General features: G+C 40.6%; 1 protein-coding gene across 1 annotated transcript; it reads right to left on the bottom strand.

The window, feature by feature from the left end:
* Positions 1-1296: 1296 nt before the first annotated feature.
* Positions 1297-22525, bottom strand: LOC113485490 (cytochrome b-245 heavy chain). Its single transcript, XM_026858649.1, has 13 exons — positions 22413-22525; positions 19618-19713; positions 18088-18198; positions 14860-14944; positions 13442-13587; positions 12455-12645; positions 8351-8480; positions 7430-7522; positions 5755-6008; positions 5306-5468; positions 4328-4474; positions 2988-3112; positions 1297-2374 (listed from the first exon to the last, which is right to left on the bottom strand). Exons 1-13 carry the CDS (start codon positions 22455-22457, stop codon positions 2248-2250), a joined length of 1713 nt encoding a protein of 570 aa, XP_026714450.1. The 5' UTR covers positions 22458-22525; the 3' UTR covers positions 1297-2247.
* Positions 22526-24337: the final 1812 nt, after the last annotated feature.

Genomic DNA, 24337 nt, shown 5'->3' with positions numbered 1-24337 from the left:
AAGGGCTTTACTCCTTTACCACCCTAGAAGACAATAGCATTTACATAAAACAGTACTACTGACATACCTCTGTGCTTTGCTGAAGAGTAGGGGACTCAAGCTAGTTTGTTTCTTATGTCTGTATTTCAGTCATGTATCCTAGATTTTAAACACCTTCATATTCAGACCATGACTGATAAGGCATGGCTTGCTATTTTAGCAGAATTTAATATAACAAACCTTTGGAAGAAACTGACAAGCTCTCACCTGCTTATTCTTTTATATGTTTTAGGAAGACATTTACTTAAAAGCACAGAATTCTTTTTACTGAGTGTGAGGTGACAAAGAACCCCTGGTACAAGTGTGCAGCAGGTCCTTACAACTGGCTGAGTTAAGGAAAGATCCCTGGAATTTTAAGAACAAACATGACTGTTCAGAAAATTAATGGGTGAATTAAAATACACTCCTCCAAGACTCTTTACACGATAAATATGCTGTCTCCATTAAACCTCTTACAATTAATCTTTCTCCATTTTCTAACAATATAAAAGCCTGATCATATTTCTGTTAAAATCAAACACAAATATTTCAGTGCTCTCTGTATAGTATGAGAGCCTTACTATATTTCACTAGCAATATTTTTTATTCCACAGGATAACTTTCTTTTGCTTATGTTCTATCCTAATAGGTGTGTTTCAAACAGAATTATGTGGATTTAAATGTGGCCCTTCTGAGGGAAAGAACTGAAAGTTTCCCAGTTTTGCCAGAAAAGGGTCTTTCCCAGCATTTGTCAGAAACTGGTACTAATAAATAGGAATTGATACACTGGCCTTTTGAAGTAGCATGGAGTGCTTGGATAACGTTTAAAAATGGTGTGAAGGGACAATAGTCTAGCAAGTTGAGGTGTAAAATATGCTATATGTAACCAGATGGCTGTACAAGCTTGACTGAAATTGCAGGAGACACCACTTTCTTCTGTGACTGCAAGAACCTGTCAGCAAGGTCTCGTGCTGCGTAAGAGCTATCACAGGGCTTAGCTGCACAGTTTAGAGGTCACTGCAGGTGACTGGGCTGAACAGGAGACCCATGGTATACTAAACTGTGGCTTTTTCAAGGCTTTTTGCTCTTTTAAAACTTTTTCCCTATGCTGTTGATTTTAATGCCCTTTTTTTTTTTTTTTTTTTCCCCCCTCTGATGCTGGTATTAAAAGTTTTGTTTCTTTTTTTTTTTTTTTTTTCTTAAAGAACCTGTTACCTGTAGTGCACATACAGAAGTATTTGTGCTGGGTGTGGGTGTCTGTTTACAAAGTTACAGAAACTTTATTTGTAGCTATTACAGCTACTGCCCACATGATCATTGCTTTCTCAAACCTGTTTCACCATCAAAGAAGAACAGCTGAACAATAGGGCCAAAAGCACTGTATGCATTTAAGAATGCTTGAGAAAATATCCAGTAAATCATTAAGTGACAAGATTTTTCAGACTTGAAAATCAGAATTGGCGGTCTTGAAAACACATGTCTTCTTGGATCCCTGAACCATGAATTTGAAGATGTGAAACTGAGAGTGTTCGAAGCAGCCAAACAATGGCTCACATGCGGGGTGTGGGACTTGGTTTGACTCCATCCTCGTCATCCCCTGCAGTTGGGGTGGGGGTGGCACTCAGAAATCCAGGTGGTTCCTGCTTTCCTAAAGAGGAACGGCTGCTCTTCAGCTGCCTGCATTATCTCTTGGGCAAGACATTTACGTTTGTATTCAGAAACTTGAAAGATGCTGGTGTGCAAAGGAGATTTCCTCTTATAAAGAGCAATCTTTCCCCGTCACTCCCCCCCACCCCCCTCATTTCAGGGACTAGCTGCAGCCAGGATAAGCTGTCTCTTAATAGCAAGCATTATGCTAGAACGCTTTATTGTTTAATAGCATTAAGCTTTATCAGTGTGACTTGGCTCCCAAATGCATATGGCTGCCTAGACCCTCCAGCAGTCATTATGAATAATAGGAGGATAAAGGCAGTTAATTGAGGGAAATCCCCTCACACAGACAAAGAAAATAGATTTCTACTAAATTGCCAGCATGGGAGGGCAGTGCAAACTTCCCTAAGGTAAAACTTGACTCTTATTCTACCACAGTGCTGAAATATTTCCCAAGAAGCAAAGGGATTTGGGTTAGTGTAGCTGACATTAGAAGCTGGGCTGTCCTTCCCAGACTCCAAAAAGAAAGAGAGATCCAGTCTTTAGACTTGCATTGAATGACTCCAGCCTGCTTGGGAGTTAGAAATTTTCCTTGTTAAAAATGAAATGTACTCCTCGCGGGTCAGCTTCTGAGTTGCTGATGCTCTGCTTGTTGAGTGTGTCAGCTAGGCCTTCAGGTCCACAGAGAAAAACACCTATTCTGGAGCTGTTAGGAAAGTGAAAATACGGTCAGAAACTAGGTATGGAGCAGCTGGATGTTCTTCATGTAAATCAGTCTTATATTCTCTAGGTGCAACTTTTTTTCTCAATTACAGGAACTAAAGTAGAGCTGGATGTCTATCCTTTAAAACTTATAACCCCTTAAAATTTGCAAGGCACTTACTGCTGCTTCTAAAACAAACGGTGGACTAAATCTCAGCTCAGCAGAAGTCAGTGAAGACAGGTTTATTGACCTCAGTGGAATCAAGGAAGTAGAGCTTCAAAGAGTTTACAGCACAAATTCTTGAAAGGAACTGCTCTGTTTTTTTCTCCTACTAATTTTGGGTGCTCAGTTAAAGGTCATCAATATTCAGGTTTTGTTTTTTGAGGTAGAAGGTATTTTTGGAGGTATTTAGACATCACCTGATATTCTTATCTACTTCAACTGGAACAATGGGGTATGTTTTTCCTAGAACTTCTGCTAGTAATTAGACACTCCATGAAATACCTCAGTTAGAAAAACCCCACTCCTCAAACTTTATCAGCCAAAGGAATAAGACTGTGCTATTATAGTATTTAGATAGAGGAAGTCCACAGACACTATCAACTTGCAAGTTTACCCAGGATGCTTCCCCGCAATAGTTTTGAATTCATTTTCCCAGTTAGGTCTTCCATACAGGGTTTTCTGTTTAAGGCCTGTAATCACATCTTTCTCTTCCTCATGATGCATTACAAAGTGAGTGGCCTGTGGAAAATGAAATACAAAGGACAGCATAAAGACAGTTAGATATGGCAGCATTATGTCCTGTTAAAAAAAAAAAAAAAGTACACACTGAATTATTTCCAAATTGAGAATATGGAATTTATGGTGCTTAGCAAGGACAGCTAACATCAGTAAAGTCCTGACTATCAGTAAAGTCTCTTCCTTTTGCCCAGACTGGGTGATATCAAGAGTTAAAGCTTGAAGAATTGAAGACAGCAGTTAATTGCATTTCTTCTGCCGTGAACTGGTTTAGTCTAAGAACTGTAAAATAAAGCTGTAAATGAAAACAAAACTTCCCCTTCAGGTAGAATAATACAACTCCCTTGACCTTAATGAAGTCCTGCCAGTTTGATCTCTCACAGGTTTGATCCATATGAGGAAGTCTTGTCCACCCTCCCCATGTAACTTTTGCCTAGAAGAGCTAAGCTAAGTAAAGGCAGGAAGAAAAAATGTGGTTAAGAGCACGAGTTCAGGCCTTGCAGAGTTCTGCAGCACTTTTAGATGAGAAAAAAGTTACAGGTAACTTTCTCCCCAAGCAAAAATTGTGTGACTTTTCTTACTTCCCTCCTGTTTTTTCCCACTGCATGCGTGATGACTTCCTACCTTGCTCCTACACCTCCCTGTTTGTCTAGCTGAGCTACAGCACTTTAGGCACATGGTGAATTTTGCAATGGTGAGACATAAGTAAAATAAAACATCACTAAAAGTAGCAGAGTGGGCACCTTTCAGGACTCAACCATACATTTACAGGTGGCTCATGGAAGAGCTGCTCCTTTATAATCCCACAATGACCTATATGTGTGGGAGCAGATAGAGAACTCATGAGAGTCCTGAAACAAATATGCTGCCATCACTTAAACTTTGTGCATTAACTTGTCCAGTCCTAAATGCCATTAATTATGCTTTAAGCAGTATTAGCTGTCTTAGAGATACTTGCAAGGTCAGCTGAGGTTGCTGCTGTGAGGAAAGACTGCTTCCCTGAGTGCACGGAGTAAACCAGAAAGGAAGTCAGAGAGCAAATTAGCAGCTGATCCCATGTAGCTTCTGATGGGTAATACCTGTCTGCATTTAAAACCTCTGAAAGCCAGACAGAGGCCCAGGATAAAGACCATTTTTTGAATGTTTATCAAAACATAACAGACTTGCTAACATTGACCTCAGTGCATATCGAAGCAGTATTTTCCACCGTGTTGTTACCTGAGATTCATCCCAGCCTGTAAGGTAGATGTTATAGCTGAGAAACTCTGCATTATTCCTCTCCTGCATTTGAGCCTCCAAAGATTGCAAGAGGTCAGCAAACCATTCAAAGGCATGAGTATCCCTGCAAAGCCAGTAAAAATAAATCTGGAAGAGACAAGAGTGAGCTGTCAGGGGACACAGGCATTTATGGTTTCTGGTCTTATGTCTGCAGACAGAATGAGGATCGTAGAGTTCTTGTAGAAATTGCCCATATCACTTGAGTAGATGGGTAGGCTGGTATCAAAGCTATGCAAGAGTTTTGATGCTGGGAGGGTTGTGAAGCAGAATGAGCGACTGCAAGAACAAGGAAGCATCTATTTCTCTTCTGCCAGCAGGTTACATTTTTTAGTTCATTATGTTTCCCCACTTACATCCTTGTAAGACAGTTTGTTAGGACATAAATTAATGATTTAGAGGTGGACTCTATCTCCCCTGTCTGCTGTCAGGCAAGGTAAATTAAAACAGGTAACAAAACCAGTTCTGTTCTCTGAGTATAACCATAACTGCAGAGTGTGACCCCACACGTATGCACAGGGAGTTTCCAGGGGCAGGAGGGGAGGATGGTAGCAGTGCTCTTCCACTGACATAAAGTTGCTCCCTCTGTGCTTAGATGAAGAATGCAATATTTGCATGGGCTGTATTAGTGCCTTGGCCTTTGTGTTTCTCATGCAGATTGAACAACATCGCCACTGCAAGTGGAAACCCCCAGGGCCACGGTCAGGATTTGTGTGTGTGATTTTGCTCATAGACGTCTGCTTTCGTTATGGTTTCACCTTTGACCCTCCTGCTTCCCTGCCTTCTAGTATTGTGAGGTAACTGGACTCTTCTCGTAGGACTCACACATGTCTGCAGCCAGATCACCTTTGCTGGACCTGTTTTGGTTTGGGTTGTTGGTCCTTGAACAATTACATGGGTTCTAGAAAAGAGAACACATACCTTCTTGAGTTTTAGGTTGGTCGCATCATGGCAGTATTTGTACCAGACAGACTTGAGTACAGATGCAAAGGGGGTAACCCCTATTCCAGCTCCAACAAGCATAACAGTTTCATAACTGAATACATCCTCGCTCGCTGTTCCAAAGGGGCCATCCACAGCTATCCTGAAATTGAAAGTACACTTAATAAAACAGTAGTGGATATTTATTAACACCATTTAAAATCACAGTAAAAAGGTATTTGTCTGCTACAATGCACATCTGGACTGAATACTAGTCAGCAAAAGAAGAGGTGGGGTTGATAGGAAGAAACTGTAAAGAACCAGCTAAGGCCCACATCTATGATAGAAGTAGTTAAGGATTGTATCACAGGTGCCACCAAACTGGTTGAGAAAAACTCAGACCTTCAGAGGTGTTAGTTGACTTTATCATGGAGACTCTTTGTACATACTTGGGCAACTTCCATGCCTCCTGGAATTCTTGCTTATCACATCCACAGGCATTGAACAAGCCCTCTGTCCAGTCTCCTACTATACGGACATGAATGCTGAAGTAATCTTCTTCTGGAGCAGAGGTTAATGTAAATGGATGCCATTCCAGTTTAGACACTGCTGGACATTTGACAAAAATGTATTGCCCGACCTCCATCTTGAAGCCCTTCTTCATCATCTGGAGCTCAATTGTCTTGAAGGGATGAATGACCACCTACAGTGAGAGGGACAAGGGAAAAAGAGGGAAAAAGGCTGTCTTCCCCGTTCACTGGATGTATCTACATCCTCCATCACTAACATCATCCTCTGCTATGAGAGCAAGGCAAGCAGGTGAAACTCTGTTCCCAACAGAACTGGGAGTGAGAAACCGCACCTGACAGCCAGATGAGAGACTGCAGAAGATGCTGAATTTTTGGTTGGTATTTCTTCACACCACGCTTGTAGTCACTCCAGAAAGGACAGGTCAGACCAGTGCATCTTGTAACATGTCATCAGATCTATGTGTGCACATAGTTAATTCCAGATGCACCTTACACAGTGGCATGGAGCACAGTGTTAATGAATCTGACTGTATGTATAGGGGCAAAACCATAGGGCTATCATACAGATAGGGAATCGGATAGATAGTACCACTGGAAACTGATGCTTTTGTGTTATATCTGGGTGAGACCTATAATATGGGCATTTGCATTCTGCCTGTCTTTAGCCAAGAATAAATAGAAGCAATATTCTAGAAGGAAGGCTAGTATTTCTGTCACTATGATTTTTTAATCCTGAAGTTGTCTGCCAAGGTTATTTTCATTTTTTCCGGAGAGATTTGCAAGAGGGAGAATCAAGTCTCTATCTATTAATGTAGGTTTTAATAATAGTGCTTAGGATTGGGGAAGAAATTTTCTGCCAACACAGAACTAAGCAGACACCATAGACATATGGTGTAGAAATGGCTCAGAGATATTTTGGTTAAATTACCAAAAAGCACACTAGTATATGGGAGCCTTCCAATATGTCAACATCGTGCCAGGGCACAGTAGAAACATCTAACGTCATCCCCCAAACCCTGCTAGGATTTGAACAGGGTATGTCCACAAGATGCAGCACAGTGTCATGGGAGGAAATTACACCAGGAATTTTATAAGTTTGAGCTTAGTGCCATGCTGATTTGGTTGTCAGACTTTCAGAACCAGCGTTAACATCTCTGCAACACAACATGAGGAATGGAAGCTCAACATTCGCTTTGGCTGTACAAAATAAGCGCCTAGCTCTCCTTTTCGGGAGTTATTTGTTCTGCCAAAAAATCAGAATTCCTAAATATCTGGGCAGTTTTGAAAACAGTTTTGTATCTTATATTACTCTGAAGGCAGTGAAATTTCTACATTGTGGGATTTTTCTCTCAATACAAAGAAAAATAATTTCTCTTTCCTAAGGTTCAGTTCTGTGCCTTAGCTAACTTCCTCCTCTTGCTCTCTTCTAGAGGCAGGCTACATTTAGGTATTAGAGGTTAGTATAACAATAGCAGCCAGAACATTCTTTTCACTGATAACACTGTCAGTTGTTGTAGGAGCCACTGGCTTTGCTGCATCATTTGGAAAAATTGGTAATGTTTTGCCTGGTGTTAAGCGTAGTGTCAACACATACCTTTGTGATAACAACCTTCTGCTGTGACCTCCAAAACCGCACCAGCCTCTCACACAGGTACAAAAACATGGGACCTACTACCCACTTCCATGTCTGTAAACAGAATAAAATGAGGTCAGATGATGAAGATGTCAACTTAAATTAAGTCAAGTCCTGGAAATGCTATGAGCAGGTGTGAACTTCAAATAATGTAGGTTCTTTATCAACCAGAGTAGAGAACCCTTAAGAGATATGATATTTTCAAAATTATTTATGGTCACAGACGGAATTTCTTTATCTGTTGAGAGTAGCAGCTGGCTTTTTTGTTGCTACTAGAGTTACAGCAAGGCATTTTCCTATGAGGGATTTTGCCTCTGTCTAAAATTTAAGGTAACTAAGTGAAATGTGCAGTAAAGCTCTGAATGTATTACTGACTCAGGTCTGTATTACTGCAGAAAAAGATGTGGGTTTTTTTTAAAAGATCAGTGTGAAATGTGAACAACCAACCAGCCTGGTTAGTCAATAAAAGCTGAAGTTTCAATATCACATTTCCAGAGACATTAATTTTCTGTTAATGTTCATTAGTCTTTTAATAATGTGTAACTATTTATTATGTGGATTATAGCACTTTCTAGAAATCCCCAAAAGTCACAAAATACATTTTGAGTAAACAGTTGTCAGATACAATTTACTCTTTTCCTTTGCCTGTTAATTGTGCTCATTTCATGGCACACTGTAAGTGGGTTGTCTGTCCGTCTGTAGTCCATTTCTGTTTATAATCCATTGTGTTAAAATCTGTTGCTTTATGTAAAGAAAGCTGCTGTTGAAGAGCTTTGGGGGTTACATAGCTGCTTTTCTACAGCAAGTGCATACGTTATTTAACTAAAAGAGTAAACTGTAAACATTTTAAATTTGATTTATGCTCAAGACAACTGTTCTTACCATAGGAGGATTTCCTGAAAACTGGGGGATTGGGCAAGAACCCTTCTTTCCCCAGTGAGTGAAGTTCTTGTAGCATATCTCTGGATCATGTTCAGCCAGACTCTCAGCTGTCTGTCCCCGTACAATACGCCTGGAAAAAAAGTAAGAATCATTAAGGCAATGAAAAGAAAATGAATGTATCTGTCCCTTATTGTTATTCTATTTATGTACTGTATTTATGTGGAGTTGTGGACTTCTGCAGTGCTACAGCTTTGATACAGCTTTTTCTTTCTAATCAACCCACAGATTTGCTATTAAAGTAATAAAAATTGGGAGGAAAGTTTGTGGGAGAAAATACTGATGACAAGACTAGGCAAGGAACTGAGAAGTATGTCCGTTACCATTTTCAGGATGTGGTCACAGTAGGAAAGCTTAATTCTTTTCAGAGTTATCCTACCTTTTTCTTAAGTAAAAACAAAACCTGGAGTTTCCTACTGACCAGTACAGAAATTATTTCTGTTGTTTACCTTAGAAATTTGGAGAGCCCTTTCTAACATACATTCTTCCTTTGACACTTCCTCTCTCTTGGAAGCTGTGGAGCAGCTGTTCAGTTGGTGCGAATGAGCACAGACCCTTCTGACGCAAAGCAGCTATGCCAGCTATACCAGCTTGTGTCAGCTGATGGTCTGTATTCTTGCTTGGTTAGGGTTTGTTGTTGTAGCTACTGTTTGTTTTATTATAGAGACGTCTGACTGCTCCAGTTCAGCTTTATTTCCAGTGGCAGAGCTAGGGCTAAATGACAGTTTCAGTTCTGAGGGGGAGAAATATGTTCTGATCTTGTACACGATTTTCTGCCTCTGGAGTTCTGACAACCTCAGGGGTGTGTGAGTCCCAAAAATGTTGGTAATTAAGAGGATGAGGGTCATAGTAGAAAAATGCAGATTGAGATCTGACTTTCCCTAGAAACATTCTGATTCTGATCAGGCTGTTCAGTTTTATGCTGATATAATTCTGTTGACATCTTCCCATGACTTCTGCTTTTCTAGCTCAGTTGCTGTTAACTAGACTACATTTCTAATGTTTCAAAAAACCATGGTATCTAAGTCATATGTATGCCTATCTTTAAGTGACAGTTTATCAGAGGATTATTAGAAAGCCTGCGCACAGTTTTGAAAGTTAAAATATTGCACTGCTCATAAATATTACTAATTAACCTCTTCCTCATGAAAGATTTGATTAACATCCTGTCTGCAAAATAAAGGGAAGGAACGATACTGTCCCCAGGAGCATCACGAGTTGCAGTTTGCAGGAACATCACCAGTTGCATTTTACTTCCCCACCAATGACAATGGGCTCAGCTGAGCTGCACTCTGGGATGAGTTATGGGAACAGGAGGAGCCCATTTCCTCACCATGTTGCTTAACGGAAAATGGGCCTGGGGGGTTTGGCCTTGCCCTGTGCTCCATTCAAAGTCTGACAATGCCAGGACCCTGTACAAGATAAAGAAAGGACTTACTTTCCCTTACTATTCAGGGTAGATGCTCTTCTAGTACTGTAATTAAGCTTTCAGTAGTACAGCCTTATAATCCTTTTTCAGCTGAAAGGTTTACTTTAGCTTCCAAAGCAGGGTGATCTGCATCGCTGTACTCTCTCCTCTTTACATTTACTGTGATGGAAAGTTTGGGACATTTGTCTGACACACAGCTCATGCACAAAAAACAGTGCTACAAAAGTGCTGTAACAGCTTGTAACAGACGAGAATCTGCCCCTTTGCTTCTATTAATTATCTTTGGTTCGGTTTTCTGTATATACATGTATGTATGCATGTATATATACATATGTATGACACACAGCCTTCTGTCTCCTGAGATAAACTGACATCTATGCTCTCTCTAACATGTTGCTTTCAGACTGTCAGATCATACTTATTCCATAACATCCATCGTTTCACATCTACGATGTCTATCTTGAGTGTAAAAAGCCTGTACAATATTTTTTACTGTATTAGTATGACTCAAAATGTCATTCTTGCCTTTAAGACCAAGTAAGTGAGGCCAGAAAGCATCCGTCCCTTTACAGATAATAATATACCTATGTTTATCTCCTTTCAAAGGACATCTGAACTTCTCTAACAACCATGTTCAACCACACTGTTGCCCAGACTTTTGTCTTTTCAGTACAGTGCAATTAAAATGGTGGAAGTATACTGAACATCCAAGTGAAAAAACTTTTATGAATATATGTTCCTCACTGACCTCTAGAAAGAGCAGTGCTTGCTTTCTGATAGTATTGTGTAGTAATTACTGGCAAGTTTAGATATTTTTTCATAACTATAGAATATTTACTGCAAGAAACAGGAACCACTTGTTTTCCTTTAACAGATTTTGCTCAAACCTCCTTGTTTTGGAAGTTGGAATGGACAAATACACTGGTGGCGATTCTCATCTGCCTTCTATTTTTGTTCTTCCTGTTGCGGTCTCAATTCTGTCTTTTTTTCTGGCATTACTGGACTGAGAGGAAGTGTTTTTGAATAGTCATCTTTGCTGGGCATTTTTAAAGCCCACTTTCTAGTGCACCTAGAATTTCCTTTAAAATGGACAATATAGTATAATGATGAACTACAGAGACCTGGACAGGCTGGAGCCATGGGCTGAGCCCAACTGGAGGAGTTTCCATAAGGCCAAATGCCGGGGGCTGCCCTTGGGCCACAACAACCCCCAGCAGCGCTACAGGCTTGGGGAGGAGTGGCTGGAGAGCTGCCAGTCAGAGAGGGACCTGGGGGTGCTGATTGACAGCCGGCTGAACAGGAGCCAGCAGTGTGCCCAGGGGGCCAAGAAGGCCAATGGCATCCTGGCTTGTGTCAGCAATAGCGTGGCCAGCAGGGACAGGGAAGGGATCTGACCCCTGTACTCAGCACTGGTGAGGCCGCACCTCGATTCCTGTGTTCAGTTTTGGGCCCCTCACTACAAAAAGGACATTGAATGACTCGAGCGTGTCCAGAGAAGGGCAACGAAGATGGTGAAGGGTCTGGAGCACAGGTCGTACGGGGAGCAGCTGAGGGAACTGGGGGTGTTCAGTCTGGAGAAGAGGAGGCTGAGGGGAGACCTCATCGCCCTCTACAGCTACCTGAAAGGAGGCTGCAGAGAGCTGGGGATGAGTCTCTTTAACCAAGTAATAAGTGATAGGACAAGAGGGAATGGCCTCAAGTTGCGCCAAGGAAGGTTTAGACTAGATGTCAGGAAGCATTTCTTTCCAGAAGGGGTTGTCAGGCGTTGGAATGGGCTGCCCAGGGAGGTGGTGGAGTCCCCATCCCTGGAGGTGTTTAAGAGTCGGGTTGATGTAGCGCTGAGGGATATGGTGTAGTTGGGAACTGTCAGCGCTAAGTTAACAGTTGGAGTAAGTGCTCTTCAAGGTCCTTTCCAGTGTAGACAATTCTGTGATTCTGTGATTCTGTGAAATATGGCTTGGATACTTTAGCCTTTTTTTTTTTTTCTCTGTGGTTTTATAAAATGGAGCTAAAGTTCATTTTTCTAAGTGCTAAAATTGTGTTTGCACAGTGCTAGAATTGTTTCATTAGGCTTTCAGCTATTTCAGAAGGCATGGAATAAGCCAACAGTAGAAAAAAGATGTTTGGCGTTTGGAAGATACAAAAACTTATAGTTGCCTATATTTGAGCTGCAACTGCTAAAGATCTATTCTGAAATGCTGCTGATATTAAAAGTTAATCCCAGTCTAAAAGATAAATCTCTGTTATTATAGTATTCATTTGGCCAGTAAAATCCTGGGCTCTATATATGGTGCAGTCTCCTTACATGCATGTGTGTGATGCAATTCCTTCTAGGAGAGAAAGATAAATTAACAGTTAGAAACATGAACCTTAGAAGAGAGCTTTCCCATTAAAATAGCAGAAGTTGAGTATCAGTGAGCTTAGATATGCCAGAATCATGCATGTGAATAGCTTGTTGCATGTATCAGTGAGAACCTCTTTGCTCTCAGAGCCTGTACTGGCCCATCATTACTGTCAAAAATAACTGTTTGCTTAGTGACTTAAGTCCCTATATTTTTGTGTGTAGAGGGCTTTTAAGATACAGTATTTACCACATACTGTTAAGTGCAAATACTCACCCAGCACCATGGATGACCAGGCCAATAAAGAAGATGACAAAGAGGTGGTGGGTGTACCAAAATACTTCAAAATACGACCTTCGGATGGTTTTGGTAGATGATGTGATGATTAGTATGAGGGCCAGCGTGATGATAACGCCAGTGAGACCAGCCAAGTACGTGAAAGCCACATACAGGCCCCCCACAGGATTCTGTGAAATAATTGCACGTTAGTCTAAGGAAGGGGTTGCATCAAAGCAGAGCCAGCTGAACCATCAGTCCATCTCACTTGCCAAATCTTCTACCTTGCTGTAAGTCTTTAAGTCACCCTCTATGAATTTGCAAGCCAACAATGCCAAAATCCCACTCCATTATTGTTGTGCTGCAGATTTACTTGTACTAAAGGTAAGTGGAAACAGAGAAAAAGGGGTTTCCACTGATTCCCAGACCAAACATTTGTTTCTTACTCTGTCACTGCTCAGCAGTATGGGCTTGGGGAAAGTGAACACTTTTGCACAGCTCTGTTGTTACAACCATATTTAGGGAGCTAAATGAAAGCTCTCCTTTCCAGTGGTATTGTGCAGCTGTGGGTCTCATAATACATATGGAGGTCAGATGCTTGGTGTTTCTGAGGAAAGGGGAAGTTCCTTCTTCTGTTGTGGTTTTTTTAACCAGAGTTAAGGAGACCAGGTTCAAAACTTTTGCCTTGATTTCTGTGTACCTTTCTGTATGCCATGTTTAGCTTAGTCGGAAGACTTCTTTACAGGGTATTTGCTTTTATGTAATGTTTTAAAACTACTTTGAATTCCTGAGGTGAAAAAGTTTATACTACCAAAATTCAGCAACAATATTACTGACAAATACAGAAGAATGAATTGTGCAAAGTTTTGCTGCAAGATGTTCCAAACCCAGATTGTGCACACCAGAAATAGGCACTCTGCTCAGATTGTCTTATATGGTCATCTAAACAAATGTAATAGTGATTTTTCACAGCCTGATGTCACTTACCCCAATAGTTTTTCTAAAAAAGTTGACATAGCTTTCATTTGGGTTATCACCAAGGCTAGAAAGCACAGCTGCCAGAGTTCCTTTCTCTTCAACACGGGCTTCCACACTCCACTCTACATTGAATAAGTGTGCGATGGTGTGAATTGCTAGGAGTGACGGGAAAGAAAGAATCGGGATTAAGCACAAGAAAAGTACTCAGTGGTTTTGGGTAACGTTTTAAACATTGTAACATTTGTCAACTGCAGTTTAAGACCTTATCCACTTTCACCCTCTTCATCACAATTTCAGATCACCGATATGTTTTCCTCTTAAAACTTTACCATCTGAAGTTTACATCTTTTTGAGTGGGGGAAGGAAAGAAGTAAAGGGAAGAAGTTTCCAGCACATCTTTGTTCAACAAAGGCCTTCAGCAATTCAAGTGGGAGAGCAGTACCCTAATTTTATACCTGGGAAACTGAAGCATGGAATGGCTTAAATTATTGGTCAGAGACCATCCAGGAATTCTGTAGAAGAGCCAAAAAGTTAACCTGTATGTCTTTGGTGTCACATTTGCTAGTGCTGCTTTGCTCTGCTGTATTGCTAATAATCACTAATAATGTTCTTGCTTAGCTGGATGGATCCCATAAACCTCATAGAGCTGAGGTGCTTCACACTATTTCTACTACACATTACTGCAGGGGTAAGCTGTACAACACTTCTTAAATTTTTCCCTTTTTTAATTATCAGATATTTATTCACTTTAAAAACAGGGCCTGATGGGTACAGATCTCGCATCCCCTGAACAACTTGTCTCTGCTGCAGACCTCCCCTGCTACGTTAATTGCATCACCCTGCTCCTTTTCTATGAAGTGATTAGTGAGATTTCAGCCACAGCTCAGGAAGGGAACCTGCTCAGGTCAAGCAATCTACTGATACAAAGACTGTTCTAGGATATATGATTTTGTAAGGTACTTGCATTGAGAAGTAACAAATTTTATGAGGGGAAAAAAGATAAAACCCCCTTAGTTTAGAAAATGAGAGCTCAAATATGAAAACATTTCTACTGCCTGTCCAAGCTTTTTATATAATTTTCTTTCATCATTTCTATTATTTGATTCAGATGTGCCAGCTAAGAAATAAGGCTAGGCAAGAATTAAAGCCAGGGTATCCGATTCTCAGGACATTGCTAAACACCCTTTATTAACCAGTGTCACAGTGGTGCTAACGGTTCAAGAGAAAGGTATCTTTCTTATTTATATTTTGCTGTCTGCCAGCTGCAGAATAATATTTGGAAAATGATTTAAGCTTTGGCACATGCTGATTTCTTTAGGTTAATGACATAAGGTCTACTGCTCATATCCTTAAGAACTTGAATCCCACCTGAATACTGTGTAAAATGCATGAGAAAGCAATAAACAAAGAAACGTCTGAGCACCAACCAGTATGAAGGGCGATCATCCATGCCACCATTTTGTGAAAGGTGAGGTTCCTGTCCAGCTGTCGTCTGACACGGGTAGAGCAGCACTTTGGGTTTGAAGCAAAAAGTATTTAAAGATCATTTGTGATGTCTATGCATACTTATTGAAATGCAGGTAAAAAAACAGAGGCCCCGAGCACAATTAATGGCATTGCTGGTAAAGATTTAGAATTCCTAAATTTAGACAAAAATATTTCCCCCATACTTCAGAATTAAGAAGGACCAAAATATTCTCCCGGCTGTTTGCCAGACATTAACTTTGTAGATGGCAGGGTAAGGTAAAGTATCTTCTGAGCAGATAGCGTGAAGCTGATCATCCCACCCATCCAGGAGTGAAACAGAAGAAGGGATGATGAAACACCAGAACAATTTAATTTCTGATTTGTTCTTTACTTAGTAGAGATACTAGCAGTGGTCTTCCATACCAGTTCATTTCTAAATATCTCATGAGTATTAACTGTACAGATCAATAGATAGCAGGAAACAGTTCTTCAGTTATTCTACACCTGTGATACATTGATTAAAGGGCAAATTCTAACACACTGGGACTATTGCAAGACTTCAGTAGACTGTAACAACACCCAGGAGAAATTTGGCCTTCTCTGTATCATTTATCCTGAGACATAATTAAAAAGATTGTAGAATAAACTGTAGCATAGTGAGAAAGTGCCATCTCTGCTTGACTGCCTTGATCTTTATGTTTAAGAAGCAGAAGGCCAAGCGATGGCAAAATGCTGTAGCTAGATTCAGTAGTGAGGCTCATTAACAACAGCGGTGAATACAGCAATAAAAGGCATGCAAAGATGATATGGCTGTTCTTTCAGTTAATAACAAATAACATTGTAGTGTGTGATTTCTGGATGGCAGGATGTAAAGGGCAAGAGTTGCCAGCATATTCCTATTGAACAGTGGGTTTGAACAATTCTCCCCTCTCCTTAACCCCAGTGACATTGCTGTTGGAAAGGTCACAACCCTTTCGGTAAGCTATGTGACATTTTAAAATCCTGATTTTTCTTAAGAGATCCTCACAGGTGTTAGGTGCAGAGCAGGGCTAATTAGAGACAACAGCAGAACAAGCAGAAGCAGCTGTACCCCTGCACTAAGGCCAACACAGTCCTGATACCACCACTGGCACACGGGCTGTGCATGTTTTGCTTAAGATATAAAATTACCTCCTTCCTGAAGTATAGCTTCGTTGCAAAAAGCAACTGAAGTTAAACAAGCTCCAGCTGTCTGACAGTCCTATTTTATGCCCCTCCCTCACCTCCTCGCTCATCCTCAGAGACCTTTGCTTCCTCATACAGCCTAGCTCTATCAACAAGATAGCAAGCTGCAGGCAGGCAGCAGAAACGGAGCTGTAGCTCTCTGCATGGTTCTCACCTGCAAGCTGAGTGTAGCCTGAGTGAGACTGTATCACAGTGCCCAAGGCAGAAGGACTTACTTAGTCTGTAGCTTGGACACAGAGATAAGAGGGACACAGAGATAAGCTTTATTGGGATCCTGGTTAGAAAAGTCAAGCTGCAGGTGATAGGAGATGAGCAATTCAGGACAAGTAGCATAAAATCCTGACTGGAATAAAGTTCTTTGATTCCTTGGAATCAGTTTTTAGCCTTCCAGTACTCTCTCCAAAAGTATCTTCAGATCTTTCATTGCTTTGACCTCAGAAGACCTCTGCTTAACCTACTTTCTGCTCAACCTCTGTGGAATCTATTCCAGACCTCATGAAGGCTTTGTATGATTAAAGGTTCATTGATATTTTCCAGTTGCATTTATCCAATAGCAACATCAATTCTTACTAAATTTATGTTCATTATTGACTTCTGCATCCTGAGGACTCAGCTCTGAATTTCGGCAGATGCTAGTCGATCTTTCTCAGGGCGGGGAAAGAACAGCTTTAACCCTAGTTTTACTTACTATTCCTTTTCCTTTTACATATATGAGGGGTACAGCTGTCTGCTTTTGTAGCATCCCAGAATCTGAAGGGGTATAGCACAAGACTGAAAGCTGCTCTGTGTAGTTCCAGCTTTATATTCCTAAGTGTTATGCCTTAAAAAGGCCAGGGCACTGGCCTTAGTCCTAAATGTAATTTAGGATCTTAGTGTAGCGGACACATCTCATTTATTCAGCCACACAGACTGTCAGGATATATGTACTGTACAGGATATATGTAGGAGGTACAGCCTGGCTTGTCTCTGATTATTTTCTTACTAACGTGTATCCCACTCTCTTCTCCTATGAAGGACTCTTGAAACACTGCATCTACTTTGTTGCTTTCTCTTTTGCTCTCTTTTTCAGCTCCCTTGGGCTGTCTCATTTTTGTGAAAGAATTTATACTAGATTTACAGATGAAAACCAACTTCTGTGAACTGGTTTTGTTGACCATATGTATTTTAAAGTGGTTAGAAAAAAGGGAGGATTCATTATATATTTGGAAGTAGAGTTCATGAGCTTGAGAAGAATATTGCTTTTTCACTGCACCATGGCATGCATTGTCTGCATGATTTCTGCTGTAATAGCCAGAGATCTAGATTTCAGCAGTGTGATACAGTCAGTACTATCATAGGAAGCTTCTCCAGCTGTCACGTAGAATCAGTTGCCCTTTTCTTAGTGGTGGTTCCTTGGTGCTGTATGTAACATTTGCATTTGGGAGCTATAAATGGTGAAAAATCCTGTTAACTATTTCATCCTGAGATGGAAACACAGCTCAGACCAGACAGAATGTAATTTATGAACCAGCTGAAAAAACTCCCTTTCTGAAAGCCTATGAAAGACTACCTTTACTTTAAGAACTGAACATGCAAAGACAGAAGACATGGGCTAATATCTCCTGCTATAAATGGGTGTTGCACCAGTGACAAATAAAGCAAATATGTGTAAGCACCAGCTAGGGTTGCTGCCAGCCAGAGGGGCTTTGCATCCAGGGCAGCATGATGTCCAGGAGGCAAGAAAAAAGGGAAGACTCAAAGAAGGCTAATTCAAGGCTAAACCTCTCAACAGAGCTCTAGACACACCACTGGCATATAGTCCTGAGTCTTGCTCATAGCAAAACTCCAGGCTTATCTACTTCTTAAAAGAGGACATCCTCAAAGTACAGTATACTTGGGGAACTTGGACAAAGTTGCTTGGTATATTTGCAAGGCTGTTTGGTTTAGTATCTTTCATAAATTTTGAAATTCTTTCTTCATCTTACCGCACTTGATCCTCTGAGGAAGGAGAGCAAGTTTCGACATACTGGCAGAAGAATCAGCATGCAATTGAAATTCAGACAAGCTGCAGGGGCCCTTGCCAGAGCCAAAGCACGCTGTAATTGAAGAGATGCTGTTATTAAATCCATTACATAAGACATTATCCAAGACATCAATAGGCACAGATTTCATTTATGTATTATATCACAACTTTTCATGAGTGTGAGCTCTAGAATTAATTAACAATGTTCACATTTCAGTGTAGTCAGACACATATGCAGGCAGAACACATTCCTCCAGATAGACACCTTCTATATCCAGTTTTGAAATAATATGGCTGTGCAAAAAGCTCCCTGTTTTGTCTGACGTGGACAAGCACGGATGCAAGTGTAAGCCATTGGTAGAGTTGTCTGTCCCAAGGCTGTAAAGAAAGTCTCACTGCTGCGGTTTCAGTTGGCTGAGCGCTTATGCTGGACAGAAGGACAGCTTATGAGGGAAGTGGTTTTATGATATCTGTTGTCAGTATAAAGAGTCTAGGGAAGTGTTTTGCCTCATCTTTTAGGAATATGTTCCCTTAATGTTGTTCTTCACATTCTGAATGATTTCAGATTTTTGAACACTGTTTGAAAGGAGGGAATAATGAACATATTAATCCAAACACAGTGAAGGGAAGGAAAAGTCAATGCTTGCTCTCCTTGCACTGACTGGGACTCTTTCCGGTTTCAAATCAGTTACTGACTTGGGGTTACACTGAGCTTTAGTTATCTAAGCACAGGTCTCTGTGACTTCAAAGGCAACCGCACCAGGTTTGCAAAGGACAGACTTTGATCCACAGATCTGAAGCCATACGCAGAATAGGATTTCATGCTTTGTTGAATTAAACCATGGCTTTACAAACCTTTTACAAAGTGCTGTGTTCTGTAATTTGAAGCTTAGACTGATATTTAAGTCTGTGATCAGGCTTCTAGAATATGTGAACAAATTAATTTTCCCTGTCAGTTGGTCATGACCTGTGGTAGCTTTGGAAGCAGATCTGTAGTAGGGCACATAATGCTGCGTTAACCAGTTGGATTACACTGAATAGCCCAGGGTCCAGGGTCACTTCACTACTTAACTGCTATTCACATGCTGGATGACTATATGAATGATGATTGCTTTTCAGAGCTAATAGCTTTGTAAACTTTTCATGCTATGAAAAATAATTACAAGGTGAAATGACTGCACAATAGTTCCATGGCAATATTTTATTTCTCTTTTGCTTAATAAAGCAGCCACAATTTATGTTCACTTTAATTACCAGGAGCATAATAGTTACCTGAAAGCATCTTTAGAATGGGATCTCTCTATTTTGAGTAGCAGCTTTCTGTTCAGAAGCACTGGACACCTGTCTGCATTCAGTTACCTGTTTGCACATGACTGTTAACTCCTACATGAAGCTGCTGCTCCAGACACCCGATCCTGTTTCAATCAAATAAAACAAGGGAAATATGTTCTGTGCTCTGTCTATGCCAAGATAATGCATGTTTTGTACTTACGCCAAGGAGTACTCTGGTGTAGAAGAATTTTGGTGGGACATCATATACCAGATAGTACCACCAAAAGAGGAAGACGTTTAATCCCAGCCACACAAGCTGAAAGAGAAACGAACAGGAAGCTTTACAGTTTGTTGTTAGATATCATACATCTGAATTTACACAGTTCAGAGAATGGTCAATTAGTTCACTGTGCTCCTGTTTGCATGGAGAGGCATACTGTAGGGTATAAAGTGTTCAGCAGGGGTGATGATACATTTTTACAGTGGAAATGGGCTCTGATGTGTGCACACAAGAGTACAGTGGCAATAAACCAAAAATACAGCAATGGGTAGCTGAAAATTTTGCATCGCTCAAGGGGTTTAGCCATGATTATATAAGGACCATCATATTACAGCTGTTTAGCTAAGTCTCTGAGTCTAGTTGAATCTCCAAACATCATTAAAGGTTAGGGCCTCTTCCAAATGCCAGTTCATCAGACATACTAACCTATGTAAGAGGAAGACTTAAGAGCTGTACCAAAAAATGAAGAAGCTTGAGATCTAAGTATAGATGGCCTAAATAACAGGTAGGGCCTAACTGAGTAGGAGGCTCTGAAGGTCTGAAATCAGTCAGCATGAAATATTCAACACAGCCAGTTTGGTAGTGGTTACACTACCCAAAACTGGGCTTCTTTGTAGCTGTACTGCAGTATTCTCTCACACTTACACATCCTACAGTTCAGGTTTCTTTAGGGAAAGAGAAGTTATTAGCCCTTCTCAAAGCTATCTAAAGCAGCTACGAGCCCATCCAGCCAAAGAGATCATAGTGAATCTGGACATTTGCCCTCCTGGAGCTGGTTGACTGATTTCACATCCCATAGTGAAACCAATCTGTATCAGTGCACCCTCAGCCTAAGATTTACCGGGTGGTGCATGAAAACAGAGGAGAAAGTCTGAGAACTGGGAGAAAACCCAGTCTCTGGTTATAAATTAAGGATGCCAGAAACTGTGACATTACAATCCCTCACCCTTCCTAACCCATACGTTTTGCTAGTTCTTTGGCCCAGCTGACAGTGTAAAAAACTTGGGATTAGTTTAGACCTTGAAAATGTCTGATCGTTGTGGCATAAATACAGGGAAATGAAGGGATTTCCATCAGGGTAAGGCAGTATATGGGAAATCCCCCATTCCTCATTAAAAAACCAAGCCCATTTTAGGATTAAATGCTTTGGATATGTATTTAAAGTGAGAGTGCACCACTCCTATGTACAGTAGCCTGACAGCATGTCCAGAAGACCGAGATGTTTGTCATGACCCTTGATGGTCTCTCACAGTTCTTCTTGGTGTTGACCCACATGGAACATGGACCCTTTGAGAAGCACTGACACCCTCTGGGAATTTTGGTTTAGTGGCAGAGTTAGCATCCATCTGTGCTCTTTAGCTAGGGCCAGTGGAGGCAGCATAGGCTGGAGTTAAGGCTGGCATGTTTCTGGTTTTGTTGAGGTACATCAATAGAAATTGTGGCTGTCCTGTTTCTATCAAGCACTGGACTACCCTGTCCCTAGTCAGTGTGCAGTGTAGGGGACAATGCAGAACACTGCGTTAAGGCTTCCAGTGAACAGTCCTTTTAGCTGGTTTCTTTATCAGTGACTTTGTTAGTTTCCTTCCCTATTAGCTGCCCTTGTTAAAGCTTTGAGGCTCTAAACCCAAATTCCTTATTTGAACAAAATAAGGGCTTCTTACTTAATTCTATTAATATTTCTGTTCTGGTGGGGAAAAAAAAAACAAAAAGCCAGAATTCACCTCTTGGCAGTTTCAACTTTCTTAAGTCACTGAAGGTAACAGCAAACAGTTACTCCTTTTCAGTGTGCTGAAGTGCCAGGGTTATGTTCCTAAACTAGAGCTACACATCTTCAGTGTAATATCTAAATTTCAGTTGTTTACAGCAGAAGAAACACCTTTTTGAATAAAGATGTTCACATTTTAGTCACCACAAATATGTAAATCCTATGTCTTCTTTTTCTTCCTCTCAGTATTTACATCTACTAACCACACCTGGCAATGATACCTAAACTGGTATTACATTTTGGTGTTGTATATGGTTATATATATATGTAAATTGTAGAATTGTATACCTGTAGCTCTTTCATCACACTGAGAAGTGAAAAAAAGTGAAAACACTGAAATATTAACTTCTGTCTAAGTTTTCTCTGAGGAGGACTGCCCTCCTTTACTGCACTTTTAAATGCAACTGGGATTTTCAGTACTTTAATTTTTGCTCAGAATTAATTTAACCTACCTTCACAGCCACTTTGTGCAAGCTATATACAAACTCAATTCCAGTACTAGCCGTCTTAATAAAGGAATCATGAATCTCTGCTCTAAATTCTGGAATCTGACTCTAAAACAAATTTTATATCATCAAGACACTGTGCTTTCAGTTACAGCCACTTTTGTTTATAAAGGTGCAAGAAAGGGTAGTTGTAATTGTTTTCTCTGTTGAAGTACACATAGTTAAGTGAGATCATGTTTTCCTTAAGTCACTGTTGCATCCAAAACACCCAGACACTTAAATATTTCTAACAAATCAAATGAAAGTTAACACAAGATCATTTCTCAGTTGACAATGAAGCCTACAGCAATTGAGATACCAGACAGAGCTCCTTAAAAATTATTCTCTTGAAGCATTTCAGTGCACTTGCCGCCCTAGTTTCAGCATAATCAGATGCATCGTTCACTGGCACAGTGAGATCTGCTTAGTACAACTTTCAGTAGAACTTTTTACTAGACACAAATCACAATAAAGATTGTACTTACAACGACGAAGATGGACAGTCCTTCATTCTCCACCCAGTTACCCATGATTGCCTGAGACGAGTGTGCACAACAGCCCTGTTCTTTCTGGGACAGTGTCTATGTCTTCTCTCATAAGGAAGTGAGAGCAGAAGCTTGCAGCAACCTGTTTCCTTTCTCATTCATTTAGGAAATGTTAACCATTGAATCATGTCCATAGTTCTGTTTCAAACATGTTTCTGCCATCTTTATATATAACTTTTCGTGACTCAAATATATATAAACTGTTGAAATAATAGACTATGTTTTCCTTGTGACACAGGGAATAAAATAAATAACATAACTGGTCAGGTTTTCTGTTAAAAAATGTATTGCCACTTTATATAACTTTCAGTGCTGAAATGTAATACAGAATGTACAGAAGAGTTATCTCTTCCCAGCCTTGTCTTTTTTTACCCTCAAGTCTAAGTTGCTGTTCCTGCTGATCCTCTTTGATAAATAATCACTAGAAATATTTCTCTTCTATTCAATGTCCACAGAAGCTTCCAAATGTAATCTAACCTCCTTTTGTGTGGTACATTTGGGCCAAAACTGAGAACATGTACCACTAGATAGGCTATTTTTCATATTTTGCACTCCTGCAGAGTCCCCAGCCCCAGCAACCATGCCACTATATAAGAAAAACATTAAAGTGAGTGTTTTGCTTTTGTGATTAGAGGCAAAAATATGGGAAATTGACCAAATGTATTTGAGAGCTTATAAGACGGAGGATATTTATTCTGAGGGTTTTGTGTTTTTTTTAAAAAAAGGAGTTTAATGATTTCTCAATGTTTTGCCTCTGTGGTGTCACAATTCCCAAACCTGCAATAAAGAGTGCAAAATGGTAGTTTGGAGGAAGCTTTGGGATTAAGAGAGACAATTTTTTGGCAAGGTCCAGGCCCTAGAGAGGAGCAAGGCATCCAGACCTGCCTCCAGCTGGCCCAGTCTCCTGTGTATTCCACCCACTCAGTCACAGAAATACAGATCTTCTCCCAAAATGACTGACACAAACCTATCTCCTTTCCAAAGAGGTTAAGTGTATGTACGTATGGTGTCCTTGAAAGATCTTTTTAGGCTTTAGAAAGTAGCAGAAGGGCAGATTGAGTATTGGTATCTGTCTGCCAGAGCTGCGACACCCTTTTGGACCTTGCAGAATTTCATGGTTCTGAAAGCCTGAGCGAGCCCAGTATAGCCTTGCGCCATGCTAACAGCTTTACAGCACAGCAGCATCTTCCCAGGCCTGATCCTGCACCTACTGGACTAAACAGCAAGCTGCTTATTGCATTTGTATGAATGAAGGTTGCTCTCCAAAGTAAATGCGGATCTGATCTACAACTGAGAGCATGATGGTGAACTGCTAATGAGGGCAAGAGCTGGAGAGGGGATAAAACCTGTGTGACTCACATCCATCAGGAAAGTGACTCAGCACAGCCTACCTTACTCTGGACTCGCTTAGAAATGAGCTTTCTTAGGGCCTGATTCTGGCAGTGATGAGACACTTGGTCATGATGTAAAACTGAGGATGAGGGGAGCCAGGGCAAATACCTGTGCTCTGGCTAATGGCTCTCTTCCTGCCTCTACTTCAAACATACCACTGCCTTCATTAAATTTCTCCTGGAATACGACCTCTGTAAGGTGGCATAACGGACTTGAACAAAGATCCATTACAGAAGAAAAATCATACATTTCTACATTGTTTAAAAAAAAGTTGACAAACACAGCTATCTGAATGATAGAGGTGACTTCTCCATTATTATTCCTTCTTGAGATGTATAGAAGTAACAGCTCAAACATAGCTCAGGGACAAACAGCAGTCCTTCACCTCCTCATGTAGGCAGGACTGGCAGTGTTTTAATCTTCCTCCACAGAAGCCTCCCAACCTTCGTGACTGAAATCCAAAATGAAGTCTT

Source organism: Athene cunicularia (genome assembly GCF_003259725.1).
Source record: "Athene cunicularia isolate RWA chromosome 1 unlocalized genomic scaffold, athCun1 chr1_part1, whole genome shotgun sequence".
Classification (NCBI taxonomy): domain Eukaryota; kingdom Metazoa; phylum Chordata; class Aves; order Strigiformes; family Strigidae; genus Athene; species Athene cunicularia.
This window is presented reverse-complemented; position numbering and strand designations above follow the sequence as displayed.